The sequence below is a fragment of the Bos javanicus genome, chromosome 3 (assembly GCF_032452875.1).
Source record: "Bos javanicus breed banteng chromosome 3, ARS-OSU_banteng_1.0, whole genome shotgun sequence".
In the NCBI taxonomy this organism is placed as follows: Eukaryota; Metazoa; Chordata; class Mammalia; order Artiodactyla; family Bovidae; genus Bos; species Bos javanicus.
In genome coordinates, this window is record NC_083870.1 from 11,447,319 (window position 1) to 11,467,989 (window position 20,671).

The following is a 20,671-nucleotide window of genomic DNA, read 5'->3' on the forward strand; positions in this document are numbered from 1 at the left end:
GTATATATTTAAATGCTACTTTCTCAGTTCATCCCACCCTCTTCTTGCCCCTCTATATCCAAGTCTATTCTCTTTGTCTGTGTATCCATTCCTTCCTTACAAATAGGTTTATCAATACCATTTTTTTTTGGGGGGGGGGGTCAAGAGGTTCAGACACGTCTCCACAAAGGGAAGTGGTCTGACACCTGCTTTATTTAGCATCTTATATTTATACAGGAGAGCGTGAGAACGACAAGACAGTTAACATTTTTTCTTGGTTGACCTATACATCTTACAAACAGTTACAAGAAATCGTGAGAGCATGGGAATGGCACCCTGTTATTATTTCTTACACCAGATAACATTTCCCTGTGCATGAGAAGTTTGTCCAGAACTCCAGGTGTCTGCAGTAAATAATCGCCTAATCTCTGGGGTGGCGGGACAGAGAGCTATGTTTGCAAGCAAACCCTCAAGGACTGAGGCAGCTCCCAGAGCTGTGTCCTTCAGACAAAGGACCCCATTCTCACGGGCAGCTCCCCGCATCTCTCCCTTTTTTTTTTTTTTCTAATTTTATTTTATTTTTAAACTTTACACAATTGTATTAGTTTTGCCAAATATCAAAATGAATCTGCCACAGGTATACATGTGTTCCCCATCCCAAACCCTCCTCCCTCCTCCCTCCCCATACCATCCCCCAGGGCCGTCCCAGTGCACCAGCCCCAAGCATCCAGCATCGTGCATCGAACCTGGACTGGCAACTCGTTTCCTACATGATATTTTACATGTTTCATTGCCATTCTCCCAAATCTTCCCACCCTCTCCCTCTCCCACAGAGTCCATAAGACTGTTCTATACATCAGTGTCTCTTTGCTGTCTCGTACACCGGGTTATTGTTACCATCTTTCTAAATTCCATATATATGCGTTAGTATACTGTATTTATGTTTTTCCTTCCTGCTTACTTCACTCTGTATAATAGGCTCCAGTTTCATCCACCTCATTAGAACTGATTCAAATGTATTTTCTTTTAATGGCTGAGTAATACTCCATTGTGTAAACTGGACCACTTTCTAACACCATACACAAAAATAAACTCAAAATAGATTCAAGATCTAAACATAAGACCAGAAACTATAAAACTCCTAGAGGAGAACATAGGCAAAACACTCTCCGACATATATCACAGCAGGATCCTCTATGACCCACCTCCCAGAATATTGGAAATAAAAGCAAAAATAAACAAATGGGACCTAATTAACCTTAAAAGCTTCTGCACATCAAAGGAAACTATTAGCAAGGTGAAAAGACAGCCTTCAGAATGGGAGAAAATTATAGCAAATGAAGCAACGGACAAACAACTAATCTCAAAAATATACAAGCAACTCCTACAGCTCAACTCCAGAAAAATAAATGACCCAATCAAAAAATGGGCCAAAGAACTAAATAGACATTTCTCCAAACAAGACATACAGATGGCTAACAAACACATGAAAAGATGCTCAACATCACTCATTATCAGAGAAATGCAAATCAAAACCACTATGAGGTACCATTTCACACCAGTCAGAATGGCTGCGATCCAAAAGTCTACAAATAATAAATGCTGGAGAGGGTGTGGAGAAAAGGGAACCCTCTTACACTGTTGGTGGGAATGCAAACTAGTACAGCCACTATGGAGAACAGTGTGGAGATTCCTTAAAAAACTGGAAATAGAACTGCCTTATGATCCAGCAACCCCACTGCTGGGCATACACACTGAGGAAACAGAAGGGAAAGAGACACGTGTACCCCAATGTTCATCACAGCACTGTTTATAATAGCCAAGACATGGAAGCAATCTAGATGCCCATCAGCAGATGAATGGATAAGAAAGCTGTGGTACATATACACAATGGAGTATTACTCAATACCATTTTTTAAGGTTTCTTATATATGCACATTAATATACTATACCTGTTTTCTTTGTTTCTTTCTTTACTTCACTCTGTGTAACAGACTTTAGATTCATCCACCTCACTACCAATGACTTAAATTCACTCCTTTTTATGGCTAATATTCTGTTGTATAAAAGTACCACAGCTTTGTCATCTCTTCATCTATCTACGGACATCTAGGTTGCTTCCATGTCCTGGCTATTGTAAATAATGCTGTGATGAACACTGGGGTACTTGTATCTTTTTCAATTATGGTTTCTCAGGGTATAGGCCCAGCAGTGGGCTTGCTGGGTCACACAGTAGTAGCTTTAATCTTAATTTTTTAAGGAATCTCCATATTTTTCTCCATAGTGGCTCTATCACTAGACATTCTCACGAACAATGCAAGAGGGTTCTCTTTTCTCCAAATCCTCTCCAAAAATTATTGTTTGCAGATTTTTTGATGATGGCCATCCCTGGGTGAGGAAGACCCCCTGGAGGAAGGAATGAGAACTCACTCCAGTATTCTTGCCTGGAGAATCCCATGGACAGAGGAACCCAGTGGGCTATAGTCTACAGGGTTACAAAGAGTCAGACACAACTGAACTGACTTAGCATGGCACATTCTGACTGGTATATGTGATACCTCATTGTAGTTTTGATTTACAGTTTTCTCATAATTAGTGATGCTGACCATCTTTTCATGTGTTTTTTTGGCCATCTGTATGTCCTCTTTGAAGAAATATCTGTTTAGGTCTTCTGCCCATTTTCTGATTGGGTTATTTGTTTTTCTGATATTGAGCTGCATGAGCTGCTTATATATTTTGGAGATTAATCCTTTGTAAGTTTCTTTGTTTGTAATTATTTTCTCCCATTCTGAGGGTTGTCTTCTCATCTTGTTTATTGTTTCCTTTGTTGTACAAAAGCTTTGAATTTTAATTAGGCCCCATTTGTTCATTTTTTTTCCATTACTCCTGGAATTGGGTCAAAGAGGATCTTGCTGAGCTTTATGTCAAAAAGTGTACTGTCCATGTTTTCCTCTAAGATCTTTATAGTTTCTGGCCTTACATTTAGCTCTTTAATCCATTTTGAGTTTATTTTTGTGTATAGTGTTAGGAAGTGTTCTAGTTTCATTCTTTCACACTTAGCAGTCCGTTTTTCTCAGCACCACTTATTGAAGAGGCTCCTCATTGTAAACTCTTGCCTCCTTTGTTAAAGATAACTTTCTCATAGGTGCACGGGTTTATCTCTGGGTTTTCTACTTCTCTCCTATCTTGATCTCCTTCTCTGGGCACCACCTTTTGAGCAAGCCCAAGCAGCCTTATAAAACCCTTGTGGTAAGAAACCAAGACTGAACAGCCCCAAATTTCCCCACAATCAACATTTAATATGAACTAACCAGCCACATAAGTGAGCAATTTTGTAAATGACCCTTCAGCCAAATATGGGCCAACCAACATGACCTCACAAAGAGTAGATTCAAGTTGTCACATGAAGGCCTGCCAAAACTGTGGATTTGTGTGTAAAATAAGTAACTGTTGTTATCTTAGCTAAACTTCTGGCTAGTTTGCTAAATGGTAATAAATAGCTAAAACAGAATTTGGTATCTAAAGTCAAGGTGATATTATAACTTAAAAATATGGCATTGAGTTTGCAGTGGATGGTAGGAAAATCTGTAACTGCTTTAGGTATCTATCACTGAAAGGTGTAAGAACCTTGAGGCAACCGATGGCAAGCAGTTTAAGGACAGAGAGGAAGTGGTTATATAGTTTGGGACAAAACGGGCTTCCCAGGTGGCTCAGTGATACATGCTAAACAGGAGACACAGATTTGATCCCTGGGTCATGAAGATCCCCTGGAGAGGAAACAGCAACCTACACCACTATTCTTGCCTGGGATATCCCATGGACAGAGGAGCTTGGAAGTCTCAGTCCATGGAGTTGCAAACAGTAGAAACAAAACAACAATCAAACAAAAAAAAAGGGGGGGGGGAGCATTTATGTACTTTCTTGGAAAGTTTGCATTTTTATAGCTTGGAATACAGAAAAAATATTTAGTAAACTCATGAGAAATTTCTAGTAAGGTGAAAGAAAGTGCCAGGCTTGAAAATGAAACGTTTCCTCATACCATCCCTAATCTCTCCATCAAAGATTCTGAAAATAAGAAATGGCTTCAAGGGAAAGATCAAATTCAAGGTACTTCAGGAAAGTATTGCCTCAGAGTAAAGACCTCAAGATTGTCACTGTAAGGCTGTAAGATTTTCTGTTAGAGTTGAGAAATACTTAAGTCTATGCCCAGTAAGTTTTGACTTTTAGTCCCACATTATCTGAAATAGAAATTTGTAATAATTCCCTTTTTCACAGGAATCCAAATGTATGGTTTACTCTTTTAGTGGTGTTATTTGTATTAAGAATGGATTTATGCATATGCCTTCATGTTACCTCACTCCATCCCTTTGTGAACAAAGGCATAATTTGCTGTAATGACCAAAAAAATGCAGTCAGGGAGTCTATTGAACAGGGCTATTCAAGCTATTGAATAGAGCTAAGCAAAATTACTCCCATGAAAGTAAAATAGAATTCTGAGATCTTGCTGGCTTAGATTTTCCACCCTTCTGTGGAAGGAAAAAATCCTTTATATTTCATCTCAGAATCATTTCAATGAAAGAATATTGAAGAAAACCAAACAGTGTTGACAATGCTGTATTTATATAAAATCTGTGGCCTTCAGGAAATTCAAATTCATTATACATGACCTTGTATACACTGTTCCTCATATAATGCCTGGAACCAAAGGGATGTTTGTAGAATAGCCTTGCCCTATTCTACCATCTTTTGCTGCCAAACTTGCTCAGCTTCCTTCATGTCCCATGTTGGTGAATTAACTCATCCACACAGGCAGCCATGCACCTAAAAGTGTTTCCATCACTCCTTTTTAATATCATTCCAAAAAGAAGCAGCACATGAGAAACCATGGCAGAACACAGAATAGTGTCACTTTGAGGACCAGTAAATAATACACGAACTTCAAACTTCATGATGAGGCACATCTGAGAAATGGATAGTAATAATGATAACGATGGTGTGATCACTGACCTAGAGCCAGACATCCTGGAATGTGAAGTCAAGTGGGCCTTAGAAAGCATCATTACCAACAAAGCTAGTGGAGGTGATGGAATTCCAGTTGAGCTATTCCAAATCCTGAAAGATGATGCTGTGAAAGTGCTGCACTCAATATGCCAGCAAATTTGGAAAACTCAGCAGTGGCCACAAGACTGGAAAAGGTCAGTTTTTGTTCCAATCCCAAAGAAAGGCAATGCCAAAGAATGCTCAAACTACCACACAGTTGCACTCATCTCACATGCTAGTAAAGTAATGCTCAAACTTCTCCAAGCCAGGCTTCAGCAATATGTGAACCATGAACTTCCTGATGTTCAAGCTGGTTTTAGAAAAAACAGAGGAACCAGAGATCAAATTGCCAACATCCGCTGGATCATGGAAAAAGCAAGAGAGTTCCAGAAAAACATCTATTTCTGCTTTATTGACTATGCCAAAGCCTTTGACTGTGTGGATCACAATAAACTGTGGAAAACTCTGAAAGAGATGGGAATACCAGAACACCTGATCTGCCTCTTGAGAAATTTGTATGCAGGTCAGGAAGCAACAGTTAGAACTGGACATGGAACAACAGACTGGTTCCAAATAGGAACAGGAGTACGTCAAGGCTGTATATTGTCACCCTGTTTATTTAACTTCTATGCAGAGTACATCATGAGAAATGCTGGACTGGAAGAAACACAAGCTGGAATCAAGATTGCCAGGAGAAATCACAATAACCTCAGATCTGCAGATGACACCACCCTTATGGCAGAAAGTGAAGAGGAACTCAAAAGCCTCTTGATGAAAGTGAAAGTGGAGAGTGAAAAAGTTGGCTTAAAGCTCAATATTCAGAAAACGAAGATCATGGCATCCGGTCCCACCACTTCATGGGAAATAGATGGGGAAACAGTGGAAACAGTGTCAGACTTTATTTTTCTTGGCTCCAAAATCACTACAGATGGTGACTGCAGCCATGAAATTAAAAGACGCTTACTCCTTGGAAGAAAAGTTATGACCAACCTAGATAGCATATTCAAAAGCAGAGACATTACTTTGCCAACAAAGGTTTGTCTAGTCAGGGCTATGGTTTTTCCTGTGGTCATGTATGGATGTGAGAGTTGGACTGTGAAGAAGGCTGAGTGCTGAAGAATTGATGCTCTTGAACTGTGGTGTTGGAGAAGACTCGTGAGAGTCCCTTGGACTGCAAGGAGATCCAACCAGTCCATTCTGAAGGAGATCAGCCCTGGGATTTCTTTGGAAGGAATGATGCTAAAGCTGAAACTCCAGTACTTTGGCCACCTCATGCGAAGAGTTGACTCATTGGAAAAGACTCTGATGCTGGGAGGGATTGGGAGCAGGAGGAGAAGGGGATGACAGAGGATGAGATGGCTGGATGGCATCACTGAATCGATGGACGTGAGTCTGAGTGAACTCCTGGAGTTGGTGATGGACAGGGAGGCCTGGCGTGCTGCGATTCATGGGGTCGCAAAGAGTCAGACACGACAAAGCGACTGATCTGTTCTGATCTGATCTGAATGTTAGAAATAATAATGCCACAAAAGCAGGCAGGGATTAGGTGATAAATCCTTGCTAACAGGGAATTCTTGACATCATCCTCTATGGAAAGTAGAGTCACTGAAGGAATTTTCCATGGATTTTCTGATCATTAAAAAACTCATGCTCTTCACCCTATTAATATTGACTCAACTCCTTTGTTTAGACTACTTGAAATGCTTCATCAATTATTCAGTGTTATTAGCTGCCTTGAAGAGAATAAATAGATATAGCATTCAGGGTATAAATTTGGAGGCTATGATAGGATAATATTAAAATAGCATAAACATACATAGGAAGGAAACTCCATAATAAGCTTTCAATCTCAAACAAGGGAAGAACAGAACAACCCCAAGTAAAGGCAAAGCCATTTCAACATGTAGATTGAGCTGGGAGTGAAAGAATCAGGAAACAAAAAGGGGCACTAAAGTTTGTTGTAGAATGAAAGGGACCAAGGTTATCTGTTGTCTTCAGGAAAGGGAGAACTGATAGCAGGAGGGGTAGAGAATAGATAGTTATCTTTTCTTCTATTCTTTGAACTAAATAGCTTGGTTGCATCTTTGCTCTCATTAACTGATATATTTGTTTTTGAATGACTAATCTTTACAGGAATGAAATAAAATGAAATTTATTCTAGAAATGAATTATATTTTCATGTCTGCATGGCCTTCTTAGAGTATTACTCATGGCAGATAACCAGAATATCTTAACTTCTTTGAGTCCCATTCTTTTCATATGAAAACTGTCATTTAAATAAAAAATATTTGAAAGCACATTTTACTTGGCACATAAAAGGCTTACAATTAACTGAACAGTTGTAAAGACTAGTTCTTTAATTAACAGGATATGAAGTCTGGACCATTGCTCTTCGAAGAGCTGATTTGAATTCCTTATTTCTTAGACTGTAAATCATTGGATTGAACAATGGAGTGAGGATTGTATAAGACACAGATATTAGGGCATCTTGACTTGAAGAGTAATTGGATTTGGGCCTTAAGTAGATGAAAGAGGCACAACCATAATGAACAGTTACCACAATGAGATGGGAGGCACAGGTAGAGAAGGCCTTGTATCTTCCAACAGAGGATGAGATTTTTAGAATGGCAGAGATGATGCGGATGTAGGAGACCAGGATAAGTAACAGGGGAATAATCAAGGCAAATACACCAAGCATGAATATGACCAACTGACTGAGACGAGAGTGATGAGATGCCAGCTTGAGGACAGGAGAGATATCACAGAAGAAGTGATGGAGCTGATTGGAGGAGTGGAATGGCAGGTGAAATACTAGTGAGGTGGTGACCAGTGACACAGTGAAGCCACAGGCACAGGCAGCAGCCACTAGTCCCAAACACATCCCATAACCCATGAGCACTGTATAGTGCAAAGGGTCACAGATGGCCACATAGCGATCATAACCCATGACTGCCAGCAGGAAAGAGTGAGAGCAACCTAGAAAGAGGAAGGAAAACATCTGGATAGCACAACCTAGAAAAGAAATGGTCTTCTTCTGGGCCAGCAGATCAACCAGCATCTTAGGTACAATGATGAAGGTATAACAAGTCTCAAAACAGGAGAGTACAGCAAGGAAGAAGTACATGGGGGTGTGGAGGGCTCTGTCCAGCACAATGGTGGAGATGATGATGGCATTGGTGCTCAGGGTGAAGAGGTAGACCACCAAGAAGACAGCAAAGAGTAGCTGCTGCAGCCCAGCCAGAAATGAGAAGCCAAGGAAGACAAACTCTCTCACCAAGGTCTCATTGACCCACTCCATGGTCACTGCAATACAGGAGAGCCAGAGCCCGAGGCCAGAATTCAGAGATGAAGATGTGCATGGGGAACTGAGCACAAAGTCTTCAGGTGGCAGGCATCTCCAAATGGTTGATGGAACTCATTGATTCCCTCTAAAAAACACCTGCCAAAATAAGAATTAAGGCTAAATGTGGAACAGAGTAACTGACAACCAATTAATAGACTTTTTGCCAAGACCAATAACATGTTATCTCTCTAGCTAAGGATTAAAGAGTTACCTGAAATTATTTATCCCTGTACTTATGAATTACTATGTTTTTCTTGCTCACTACAAGCCAAAGGAATGTAGCTCTCCAAAGGTGAAAAACATGTTAAACTTCAACTATCTGAGCTTGATCAGAAAGTAGAATAAAGAATGAGATGTTTAGACACAGTAGGTGAACTTTAGATAACCAACCACAAAATGGGAAGGGACAGGAAGAATTAGATGATCTCTGAATAAAAGTGTGGGGAGATTTGTGTCATTGACAGCTTGTTATAAGATTAGTGGTAAGACTATCATATACCTTATGTCAGTTACTCATTATGACAATTTTATGTCAAATTTTATGTCAATAGACAAAAGAATATGAAAAAGAAAAAAAAACAGTTTTCAGACCAACTAGGAACATTGCCAGAAGTTCCACAACCTAGAGCACTGAGCAAGAGTGGAACAGAAAATAACATTAATTTAAAGAAAAGTTTCTCCTTTTTCTAGGAAAAGAATCATCAGACTGTTAAAAAGAATCTCATGTACTTTGTGGCATTTTAAACACACTTCACCTTCCCCCATTCTAAGATGCCTCAGGAAAATAGAGCTTTGCAAAAATGTCATACAGAGTGACAGAGAATGAGACAATTGAACAGTTTTCCAGGATTACAACTCCTAATCAAATCACAAGCTTTATATATTTTTCATATGGTTATGACAATAAGATTCCTTTTTAATATTCTGCTACTACATCCAGTTTGCAAACTGCTATTTGAAATTCATTTTTAGGGCTTATATCAGATACTTTTTATCATGGGTGTATTCCCCAACTGTTAAAGCCTAAGAAGCAAATAAAATGCTTCTTGGGTACAAAATCATTTAGCATTTATTGGTTGTAACTAGCCTTTGTTTATGCACTTTTCAGTATATTTAAACTTTTACATCATTTTGTGTTGAGGAATTACTTGCATCCACTACCAGAAATTTTTGTTTTTGCATTTTTTATGACAATAGCAAATCTTGACTTTCTAGACCTTAAGTCAGGCAATCGGAAATTTCTGAAAAGATATGTTTTTTTCTTTCTCAATTACTATAAATTGATCATAAACTTAGTAGATGCAGTGATTTGAAGTTAATATTAAGATATACATGCTAATTTTAAAGTCCTTTAACACAAATGACAGGGAATTTTTTTTTTTTATTCTGTAACTGTAGAGGTATTTTTATTACATATAAAGAATGTAAATATATGTATATCGCCATTATATACATATATATATACATATATAGGAGAATGCAATGGCACCCTACTCCAGTACTCTTGCCTGGAAAATCCTATGGGTGGAGGAGCCTGGTAGGCTGCAGTTCATGGGGTCGCGAAGAGTTGGACACGACTGAGCGACTTCACTTTCACTTTTCACTTTTATGCATTGGAGAAGGAAATGGCAACCCACTCCAATGTTCTTGCCTGGAGAATCCCAGGGATGGGGGAGCCTGGTGGGCTGCCGTCTCTGGGGTCGCACAGAGTCGGACACGACTGAAGCGACTTAGCAGTATATATATATATATATGTATATATATATATATATATATACACACTTAAATATAATATATATATATATACTTAAATATAATATATATATATATATGTTTTTTACATGAAGAAATTGCAAACCAATCAGGCAGTTTATCTGTATAATATCTCTATCTGGGTAAAGGGATTTCTGTCTCTTTCAAAACACTGAGGGAAATCTCAATTTATGATCATTGCTTATCGTTTTCTTATCATTTTCCCAAGATTTTTCTGGATCTACTGTCAACTAATCCATATCTAATTCTTACTATATTCTCATGCCACTGAGTATAAATTGTAGAGTAGACCACAGAAGTTAGAATTATGTGGTACTGAAGGAGCACCTGTATTTATCCAATCCCCCCCCCCCAAAAAAAAACTGTATCATTTATCACTCAGACTCATAAGGGCAGCTGATTTCAATTAGATGACATTTTTTATACTATTAATATAACCCTGTGTTCTAAATGAGTTACATGATTGATGAGTAACTCATCAATTAGTTACTCATTAGTTGATTAGTTACTCTAAGTGAGTAACATGAGTTATGTGCCCTTTCCATGATTTACAGAGACCCACTGGCAAAGTATATCCGAGAAGGCAGACCCCTCTGCCCAAGAAGACATCAAAGACCACCACAGTGTGTTATATCAGTACTAGAGATAGAAAGATTTAAGAGTAGAAGATTAAAAAGATCTTCCAGCCGAAAACTCACAGGCTGTAAAATTAAGGTTAAAGATGCCTCAATTGGAGATCTATATTTCAGGTATAGCTTTATGTGACTTTGTCAAAGTACTTAACATGTGTATTCAGTTTATTTTTAAAATTAAATGTAACATGGCAATAACTGTAATAAACAGAAAGTACTTAACCAGAGGCTCTTAAAATAATATCCTGTAGAAGAAGTTTTGACTTAAGCTAAGAGTTCATTACTGACTCTCAAAAGACATTTCAACTGAGAAAGTCCAAAACTCTCTAGTTAGATGATCCCTAAACTCCCTTTATGATATTTTAGAACCTAGGGATGGAATTCAGGTTATGATCCTTAGAGATGACATTTCTACACTTATTTTTGTAACTCTTTAGATGCTTCAAGGAATTTTATATAATTTAGGATTAAATACTGACCCAATAATCCAGGCTACCAGGTACCTCAAAAGGGGCAAATCTATCATTTTTCAGATGCAAAATTTTTGATGTTTTCAAATACTTAGGGAAAACATTAATCAATCAATTAACTGAGAGAAATCATGTACACAGTCTCAGATATTAAAGAAGTGGAATTTTTGTTTTCTTAGATACACATGAAAATCCTGAATTTCCTTACTAAAATGGAGCTTAAGTATCAGGTTTCAATTATAGCTAAAAACATATCCATAAGTACACAGCAAATAGAGAAGTGCAGGTTCAGTAAGTATGTATTTCACTTAGTTCTTGAGGCAACCAGTTTAAAAAAGAAAATAAGATCTAGCTGGGAGCAAGCTGACCCAGTCTGATCATTAAGGAAAAATTGAAGAACTATATGAACCAACTCCAGTCACTCTTAGTACCTGGAGTTAAAAGCAGACCTTGGTTTTCCTTCTTAATTCTGTCACCTGCCAGAATTGCAATGGGAGGAGGTGTTGACAATACTACCACTCACCAAGGTTTAGACCCTACAAAGCCCCAGATTAACTAGATCGATATTTCTCATGGCTCAACAAATACCTACATTGCTCTCCTTTCAACTCAGACAGAAGCAGCTATTCAGAATCTAGGATCCCTTGACAAGTAGATGTGAAGCCAAAGATCAGTACTTGAAGAAATATCAGCAGAAGAGTGTGAATCTGCCTTGAGACAGAAGCTCTCCTCTGTATTAACAGAGGTAGCCTCCCCTGTTCATAAGGACTCTCAGCATTTCCAGGCAAAATCATTATCTTTAGAAATTCTGATGACCAACATGGGGTGTGGTTATTAGAAGCATATGCTGTGATTGCTGGACTCCTGAGGCTTGATCTATTACCTTGGAGACATTGTCCTGGGGTTTATTGGAAGTTTAAGGTCATTACGGAAAAATAATGTCACAAGCTGGCTTTAGTTGAGGAACCTGGGGAGTAGGAGCCATAAGGATAATTGGCCCCTGTCTTCACTGGAAGTTGAGTCCATTTGTTAAGGATTCTGAAGGAGAAATCACCACAATTAAGACTGTAATGCAAAGATCAAGAGGAAATTTTTCATTGAATTTTACATCAGGAAACGAGTATGTTTGTCCAGTGAGTCTCAGCTTTATTTATGAGTCAAAGGAGGGCATAATTGCAAATTTATCTTCTCAGATCCTTGTTCATAGAAATTCTAAGTAGGAACATAGGCGTGTTCTGCAAAAATCTAAATTTTTGACAAGTGTATTGTTAAAATCTAGTTGAGCATTATCATTAAATTTCTTGCTATTTTACAAATTTTTACTAGAATAACTAGATATATATAGTTGTCAATTTCATCCAAGCTAATCCAAAATCAATATAATTCTAATCCAAACTCTACCATAAATTGTGAAAGCAGCCTAACAATACAAATTTATAGTTTACATGGAATAATAAGACACTTTTGAAAAATAACAAGTGATATAGTGGTTCACTTGACCCAATAGTCAGATGCCTTAGTAATAAAAAAGAGAGTCTCCAGTCCAGGTTCGATGCACGATACTGGATGCTTGGGGCTGGTGCACTGGGACGACCCAGAGGGATGGTATGGGGAGGGAGGAGGGAGGAAGGTTCAGGATGGGGAACACATGTATACCTGTGGTGGATTCATTTTGATATATGGCAAAACCAATACAATATTGTAAAGTTAAAAAACAAAATAAAATTTAAAAAAAGAAAAAAAAAAGAGCTTGCTTCTAGAATAGGAAGAGTTAAGTATTACAAAGAAGCAAAAAGGAGATCTCTGAAATTGATCTATGTATATTTGGAAAATTTGTCTTTGCGTAATTACCTCACTAACTACTTTGCCAACAAAGGTTCGTCTAGTCAAGGCTATGGTTTTTCCTGTGGTCATGTATGGATGTGAGAGTTGGACTGTGAAGAAGGCTGAGTGCCAAAGAATTGATGCTTTTGAACTGTGGTGTTGGAGAAGACTCTTGAGAGTCCCTTGGACTGCAAGTAGATCCAACCAGTCCATTCTGAAGGAGATCAGCCCTGGGATTTCTTTGGAAGGAATGATGCTAAAGCTGAAACTCCAGTACTTTGGCCACCTCATGCGAAGAGTTGACTCATTGGAAAAGACTCTGATGCTGGGAGGGATTGAGGGCAGGAGGAGAAGGGGATGACAGAGGATGAGATGGCTGGATGGCATCGCTGACTCGATGGACGTGAGTCTGAGTGAACTCCGGGAGTTGGTGATGGACAGGGAGGCCTGGCGTGCTGCAATTCATGGGGTCGCAAAGAGTCGGACACGACTGAGCGACTGATCTGATCTGATCTGAGTTACCTCACAAATCAGTAAGACCATTGTAATTAGTAAATAAAACTGAGAAACCAGGCTCTCTCTATGTACACATCACTTAGAAGTAGCTGTCATAATATAAAATAAAATGGCTTACTGAAGGCTCAGGCAAAGCACCACCTGTGTGACAAGACATGATGGAACCCCATAGGTCTACTTAAAGCAGTGTATACTCTGAGCTAGCAAACAATGTATTATGCCTATTCTCCAACAGCAATAATATGTTATATCTGTGAATTAATGTAATGGGGGTGGTGGTGGAAATGATTCTTTTCATTATTACCTCTAATGACTTACATAATATTGGGATTCATAGTTTAGAGGTGTTATTTTTCCAAGGAGTGTTGCTTCTATCAGGAAACACAAAAACAGAAGTTGAAACTTGCCCTTGGTTACTTGAGTCTACTATGTTCTATTTACAAATCATCCACAGATGGAAAGGAGATTTTTACACTAGTTAAGATATTGATCCTATGTTTTATAATTACTATATAATTGATTTTATTTTTCTGAAAATGTTTTGTTTAATGCAAAAATTTAAATGTAAATTAGAGATCTGCAAGTTATACATAGACCATAAATGGATGGATTTAGTTCTGTGCTTTCTATTCAATTCCTTTGGTCTCTGTGTTTTTTACTTTGCCAATGGCATACCATTTTGAATACTGTAGCTTTGTAATATATTTTTAAATCTTAAAGAGTGAGGCCTCAACCTTTGTTCTTCAAGATTGCTTTGGCTATTCCATGTCTTTTGTAGTTCTATATTTAATTTCAAGGTTTTTTTTTCCTATTTTTTAAAAAATGTCAATAGGATTTTCATAAGAATTGAACTTAGTTGGTAGATCACATTGGGTAATATAGACATTTTAACAATATAAAATCTTTCAGCCTGTGAATGCTGCATGTCTTTCCATTTATCTGTTGGTTAGATGTCTTTTCTTTCATGTTTCTTCATTCATTTCCTTCTTCAGTATTTTACAATTACCAGTGTACAAGTTTTTCACCTCTTTGGCTAATTTAATTCCTAAATGTTTTATTCTGTCTGTTGCTATTATGAATGGGGTTATTTTCTTAATTTCTTTTTTGGATAATTTATTGACAGTGTATAGAAACATATCTGGTTTTATGTTGATCCTGTATCTTGCTACTTTACTAAATTTGTTTATTAGTTTTAATACACATTTTCTGATTGAATTGTTAGAGTTTTCTATGTATATGTTTGCATCATCTGCAAATAGAAATACTTTTCTCATTCTGATTTGGTTGCCTTCAATTTCTTTTCCTTGTTCTGACTAGGACTTCTAGTACTTTGCTGAATAGGAGTGATGAAAGTGGGAATCCTTTCCACTGTACCCAGTCTTAGATAACAAGCTTTACATTTTCTCTCATTGATTATGATTAAGCTGTGGGCTTTTTGTATACCAACTTTACTGTGTCAAAGTAAGTTCTATAACTATTTGGAGAGTTTTAATCATGACTAGATGTTGAACTTTGTCAAATACTTTTTCTACATATATTTATTTGATGGTGCTTTTTATTTCATTAATGTGGTACAGCACTTGACTGATTTGTACATCTTCAACCACCCTTGTATCATTAGAATAAAATATAACAAATGTAATGTTCTCTTGTATTTAGTTTCCTAGTATTTGGTTGAGATTTTTTCCATCTATGCTCTTTAGGGAAGTTGGCTTGTAGTTTTTCTGTTGTCTTTATCTGGTATTGGTATCAGGATGATGTTAACCTCATTATTTAAATTTGAAAGTGTTCCTTCTTCTGTTTTTTTGAAGCATTTAATAAGGGTTGTATCAATTCTTCTTTGCATGCTTGGTAAAATTAGCTCAGAAAACCATCTGATCTTGGATTTTTCTTTATTGGGAGATTTTTGACTACTGATTAATATCTTTATCAGTTTTTGTCTACTTAAACTTTCTGTTTCTTCTTGACACAGTTTTGGTAGATTGATGTTTCTATAAATTTATTAATTTCTTCTAAATTACCCAATTTAGAAGTACACAGTCGGTGATAATATTCTTTTATTACTCTTTTAACATTCTGAGGCATATATTACAACATCTCTTCTTTTGTTTCTTTGATTTTATTTGAGTCTTCCCTTTTTTCCTATTTAATTTAGCTAGTTCAGTTCAGATCAGTCGCTCAGTCATGTCCTACTCTTTGCGACCCCATGAATTGCAGCACGCCTGGCCTCCCCATCCATCACCAATTCCCGGAGTTCATTCAGACTCACGTCCATCGAGTCAGTGATTCCATCCAGCCATCTCATCCTCTGTCATCCCCTTCTCCTCTTGCCCCCAATCCCTCCCAGCATCAGAATCTTTTCCAATGAATCAACTCTTCGCATGAGGTGGCCAAAGTACTGGAGTTTCAGCTTTAGCATCAGTCCTTCCAAAGAACACTCTCCTTTAGAATGGACTGGTTGGATCTCCTTGCAGTCCAAGGGATTCTCAAGAGTCTTCTCCAACATCACAGTTCAAAAGCATCAATTCTTTGGTGCTCAGCTTTATTCACAGTCCAACTCTCACATCCATACATGACTACTGGAAAAACCATAGCCTTGACGAGACGGACCTTTGTTGGCAAAAAATGTCTCTGCTCTTGAATATACTATCTAGGTTGGTCATAACGTCCCTTCCAAGAAGTAAGTGTCTTTTAATTTCATGGCTTCAATTACCATCTGCAGTGATTTTGGAGCCCCAATACTAAAGTCAGCCACTGTTTCCACTGTTTCGCCATCTAGTTGCCATGAAGTGATGGGACTGGATTCCATGATCTTCATTTTCTGAATGTTGAGCTTTAAGCCAACATTTTCACTCTCCTCTTTCACTTTCATCAAGAGGCTTTTTAGTTCCTCTTCACTTTCTGCCATAAGGGTGGTGTCATCTGCAGATCTGAGGTATTTGATATTTCTCCCAGCAATCTTGATTCCAACTTGTGCTTCTTCCAGCCCAGCGTTTTACAGCCTTGACGTACTCCTTTTCCTATTTGGAACCAGTCTGTTATTCTATGCCCAGTTCTAACTGTTTCTTCCTGACCTGCGTATAGGTTTCTCAAGGCAGGTCAGGTGGTCTGGTATTCCCATCTCTTTCAGAATTTTCCACAGTTTATTGTGATCCACACAGTCAAAGGCTTTGGCATAGTCAATAAAGCAGAAATAGATGTTTTTCTGGAACTCTCTTGCTTTTTTGATTATCCAGCAGATGTTGGCTGTTTGATCTCTGGTTCCTCTGCCTTTTCTAAAACCAGCTTGAACACCTCACATATTGCTGAAGCCTGGCTTGGAGAATTTTGAGCATTACTTTACTAGCGTGTGAGATGAGTGCAATTGTGTGGTAGTTTGAGCACTCTTTGGCATTGCATTTCTTTGGGACTGGAACAAAAACTGACCTTTTCCAGTCCTGTGGCCACTGCTGAGTTTTCCAAATTTGCTGGCATATTGAGTGCAGCACTTTCACAGCATCATATTCCAGGATTTGAAATAGCTCAGCTGGAGTTCCATCACCTCCACTAGCTTTGTTTGTAATGACACTTTCTAAGGCCACTTGACTTCGCATTCCAAGATGTCTGGCTCTAGGTGAGTGATCACACCATCGTGATTATCTAGGTCATGAAGATCTTTTTTGTACAGTTCTTTTGTGTATTTTTGCCACCTCTTCTTAATATCTTCTGCTTCTGTTAGGTCCATACCATTTCTGTCCTTTATCGAGCCTATCTTTGTAGGAAATGTTCCCTTGGTATCTCTAATTTTCTTGAAGAGATCTCTAGTCTTTCCCATTCTGTTGTTTTCCTCTATTTCTTTGCACTGATGGCTGAGGAAGGCTTTCTTATCTCTCCTTGCTATTTTTGGAACTCTGCATTCAGATGCTTATATCTTTCCTTTTCTCCTTTGCTTTTCACTTCTCCTCTTTTCACAGCTATTTGTAAGGCCTCCTCAGATGCCATTTTGCTTTCTTGCGTTTCTTTTTCATGGGGATGGTCTTGATCCCTGTCTCCTGTACAATGTCACGAACCTCCGTCCATAGTTCATCAGGCACTCTGTCTATCAGATCTAGTCCCTTAAATTTATTTCTCACTTCCACTCTATAATCATAAGGGATTTGATTTAGGTCATACCTGAATGGTCTGATCTGCTGGCTTCCCTGGTGGTTCAGATGGTAAAGCATCTGCCCACAGTGCGGCCGACCCGAGTTCGATCCCTGGGTCGGGAAGATCCCCTGGAGAAGGAAATGGCAACCCACTCCAGTATTTTTGCCTGAAAAATTCCATGGATGAGGAGACTGGTAGGCTAACGTCCATGGGGTCGCAAAGGATCGGACGTGACTGAGTGACTTCACTTGAATGGTCTAGTGGTTTTCTCTACTTTTTCAATTTAAGTCTGAATTTGGCAATTAGAAGTTCATGATCTGAGCCACAGTCAGCTCCCAGTCTTGTTTTTGCTGACTGTATAAAGTTTCTCCATCTTTGGCTGCAAAGAATATAATCAATCTGATTTCGGTGTTGACCATCTGGTTATGTCCACGTGTAGAGTCAATTTAGCTAAGACTGTTGATTTAATTTTTTTTTAAACTTTAAGTTTTATTGATTCTTATGTCTTTTGCCTTAGTCTATATTTGATTGATTTCCTAAGTTCATTATTTTACTCCTTTCATTAACTTTGTATTAACATGTCAATTAAGTAAATAATTTTCTTCTTCCATAAAATGGCAGGATTGGATGAGATGAGCTTAAAATCACTTATTGATTTAATGTGCTTTGTATGAATCTTCCATGCAAATCATAATACAAAGAATGAGAACAATTATAGAAATAAACATTCAGATATCACTAACTTAGATATTTTAAAACTTATGTCACTGCTTCTCATGCCTCCTGCTTTCTCCTCCTTCCTTTATTAGTGTGCTTAACTTGTTACTAATTGTTTTCATATCAGTATCATTAGCTTTGTACAGAAATGCATTTGTGGTTTCCATGGAAGCACCTCACTTTTGTCATATTCTTTCTGTTCTGGATATAAGAATGTCTGAGTTTGATTCCCAGTGCCTATTGGTGAGGTAGAACTAGAATATGACCATCAAGTCCATCCTTACAGGCTTCTTAAAGCTGGGACATCTGCAGATCCTTCTCTTCTTGTTTTCCTCCTGGTCTACCTGACCACTCTAATGGCCAATGCCACCATCATGGCTGTCATTCCTTTGGATCAGTACTTCTTTTTCTTTGTCTTCTCCTGCTCTGAAACCTGTTACTTCTTGCTCATTGTACCAAAATGCTGACTACTTGTTTCCACAATACTATTTCTTTCTCAGAATATAGTTACTTCCCTGTTCTATTTCTTTGTGGGCTTGGCATGTACCAACTGTTTTCTAAATGCTGTGATGGGCTATGATCACTATACTGCCATCTGCAACCCTCTCAACTACACACTCATTGCAAGCTGTTCCACCTGCATGCTGGTTTCAGCCTCAAGCTTCTGTGGTTTCCTGATCTCTGTGGTTGTCAACACCTTGGTGTTTAGTGTACTCTTCTGTACCTCCAGTCAGATCAACCAATTCTGTGACATTTCCCCAGTCATAAAACTGGGCCACACAGACACTAACCTGAAGGAGATGGCTATCTTCTTCCTCAGCATTCTGGTGTTGCTGGTTCCCCTAGTGCTGATCTTCATCTCCTATGTCTTCATTGTTTCCGCCATCCTCAAGATCTCTCTATAAGGAGGTGTAAAGGCTTTACCACCTGGTCCTCCCACCTCACCATGGTCATTGTCCACTCTGGCTGTGCTTCATTTATCTATTGAGGTTTGCATCCCTGTACTCCTCATACACCAGCTTGTGGCAGCGACCTATACAGTGATCACCTCTCTACTCAAACAACTTGCCTGCACATTGAGGAATAAGGAAGGGAAGACTGCTCTGAAAAGGTTCTTATAGTACTCATTTCCCAAAATGATATGTGTGAGTTGATAAGTTGGCAAAGTTATATTCATGAAAGTGCCCTGGATGGAACTTCAATTTGATAGGCAAATAAATCTTTTGTGTCAAAAAAGAAAGAAAGAAAGACTTAAAGCTACCTGAATAGTTTTTATTAGAAAGTCATTATGAGTGGATTCGACAAGATGGTGGGGGTAGGAAGACTCTGAACTTAACTCCTTCCACAGACACACCAAAATTATAGTATTTATAATCTCATCAGTTACAACTATTGATAAGAAAGGCTGGAAAGCTAGCAGGAAAGATCTTCTACAACTAAAGATATAAAGAAGGAACCACAACCACAAGAAGAATCACAACTGATGACCTGAGTGGGCAACTCACAGACAGATTATTATTACAATCACAGAGATTCTCCATAAGAAGTAAGAAGCCTGAGCTGAGCCCCAAATCAGGGGCCTTATGACAGAATGATGACCTCAAGAATGTTTGGCTTTGAAAGCCAGCAGAGTTTACTTTCAGAAAAGTTAGAGGGTTGTACAAAATAGAGACTCCACTCTTAAATCCGTAGTGATGGTTCATAGAAACCAGAGATCTGAGCGGGCTGAGAGTAGATAAACGTACACTTTTCATTTAGGCTGATATTTAAATGTGTGATGTGGTCACAATTTTTTTTAGATCTTTTATTCTGCCTGGATATCCAATGGTTATTTATGATTTAATCAATATGATCAATACTTCTATTTGAAGTAATATTGGAAATCACATCCTTTAGATGTTTTATATCTAAGAACAATAAGACTCAATTATGTATGTTTTGAATTAGCTAGTATGAACCTTGTTTAATTTTAAGATTAAATTTAATACATATGTTTGTTCACTATATACATTTCTATGTAATTGTCCCTCCCAAATTTACCTTATTAAGATATCATTATTTTTTTTTAAATATTTAAAGTGACATTGGGATGCCTGATATACATTGTAAAAAGAGTCCTGCTATCTTGTTAATTAACAAGGCCATCACCTTACATATTTACCTTTTTTTACTTTTTTGGGTGAGAACATTTAAGTTTGACACTCTTAAAATTTCAATTATAGAAATTATATCACACAAAGATATCATTATTT

The 20,671-nt window shown here is 38.0% G+C and overlaps 1 protein-coding gene and 1 pseudogene across 1 annotated transcript; one reads left to right on the plus strand and one right to left on the minus strand.

The window, feature by feature from the left end:
• Positions 1-7,375: 7,375 nt before the first annotated feature.
• Positions 7,376-8,440, minus strand: LOC133245270 (olfactory receptor 10K1). Its single transcript, XM_061413208.1, has one exon. It carries the CDS (start codon positions 8,315-8,317, stop codon positions 7,376-7,378), a length of 942 nt encoding a protein of 313 aa, XP_061269192.1. The 5' UTR covers positions 8,318-8,440.
• Positions 8,441-18,680: 10,240 nt separating this feature from the next.
• LOC133245078 (olfactory receptor 10T2-like) lies at positions 18,681-19,573 on the plus strand (annotated as a pseudogene).
• Positions 19,574-20,671: the final 1,098 nt, after the last annotated feature.

Excerpts from the sequence above, each read along its gene's own strand:
- LOC133245270 (XM_061413208.1), bottom strand. The coding sequence starts at position 8,317 with ATGGAGTGGGTCAATGAGACCTTGGTGAGAGAGTTTGTCTTCCTTGGC.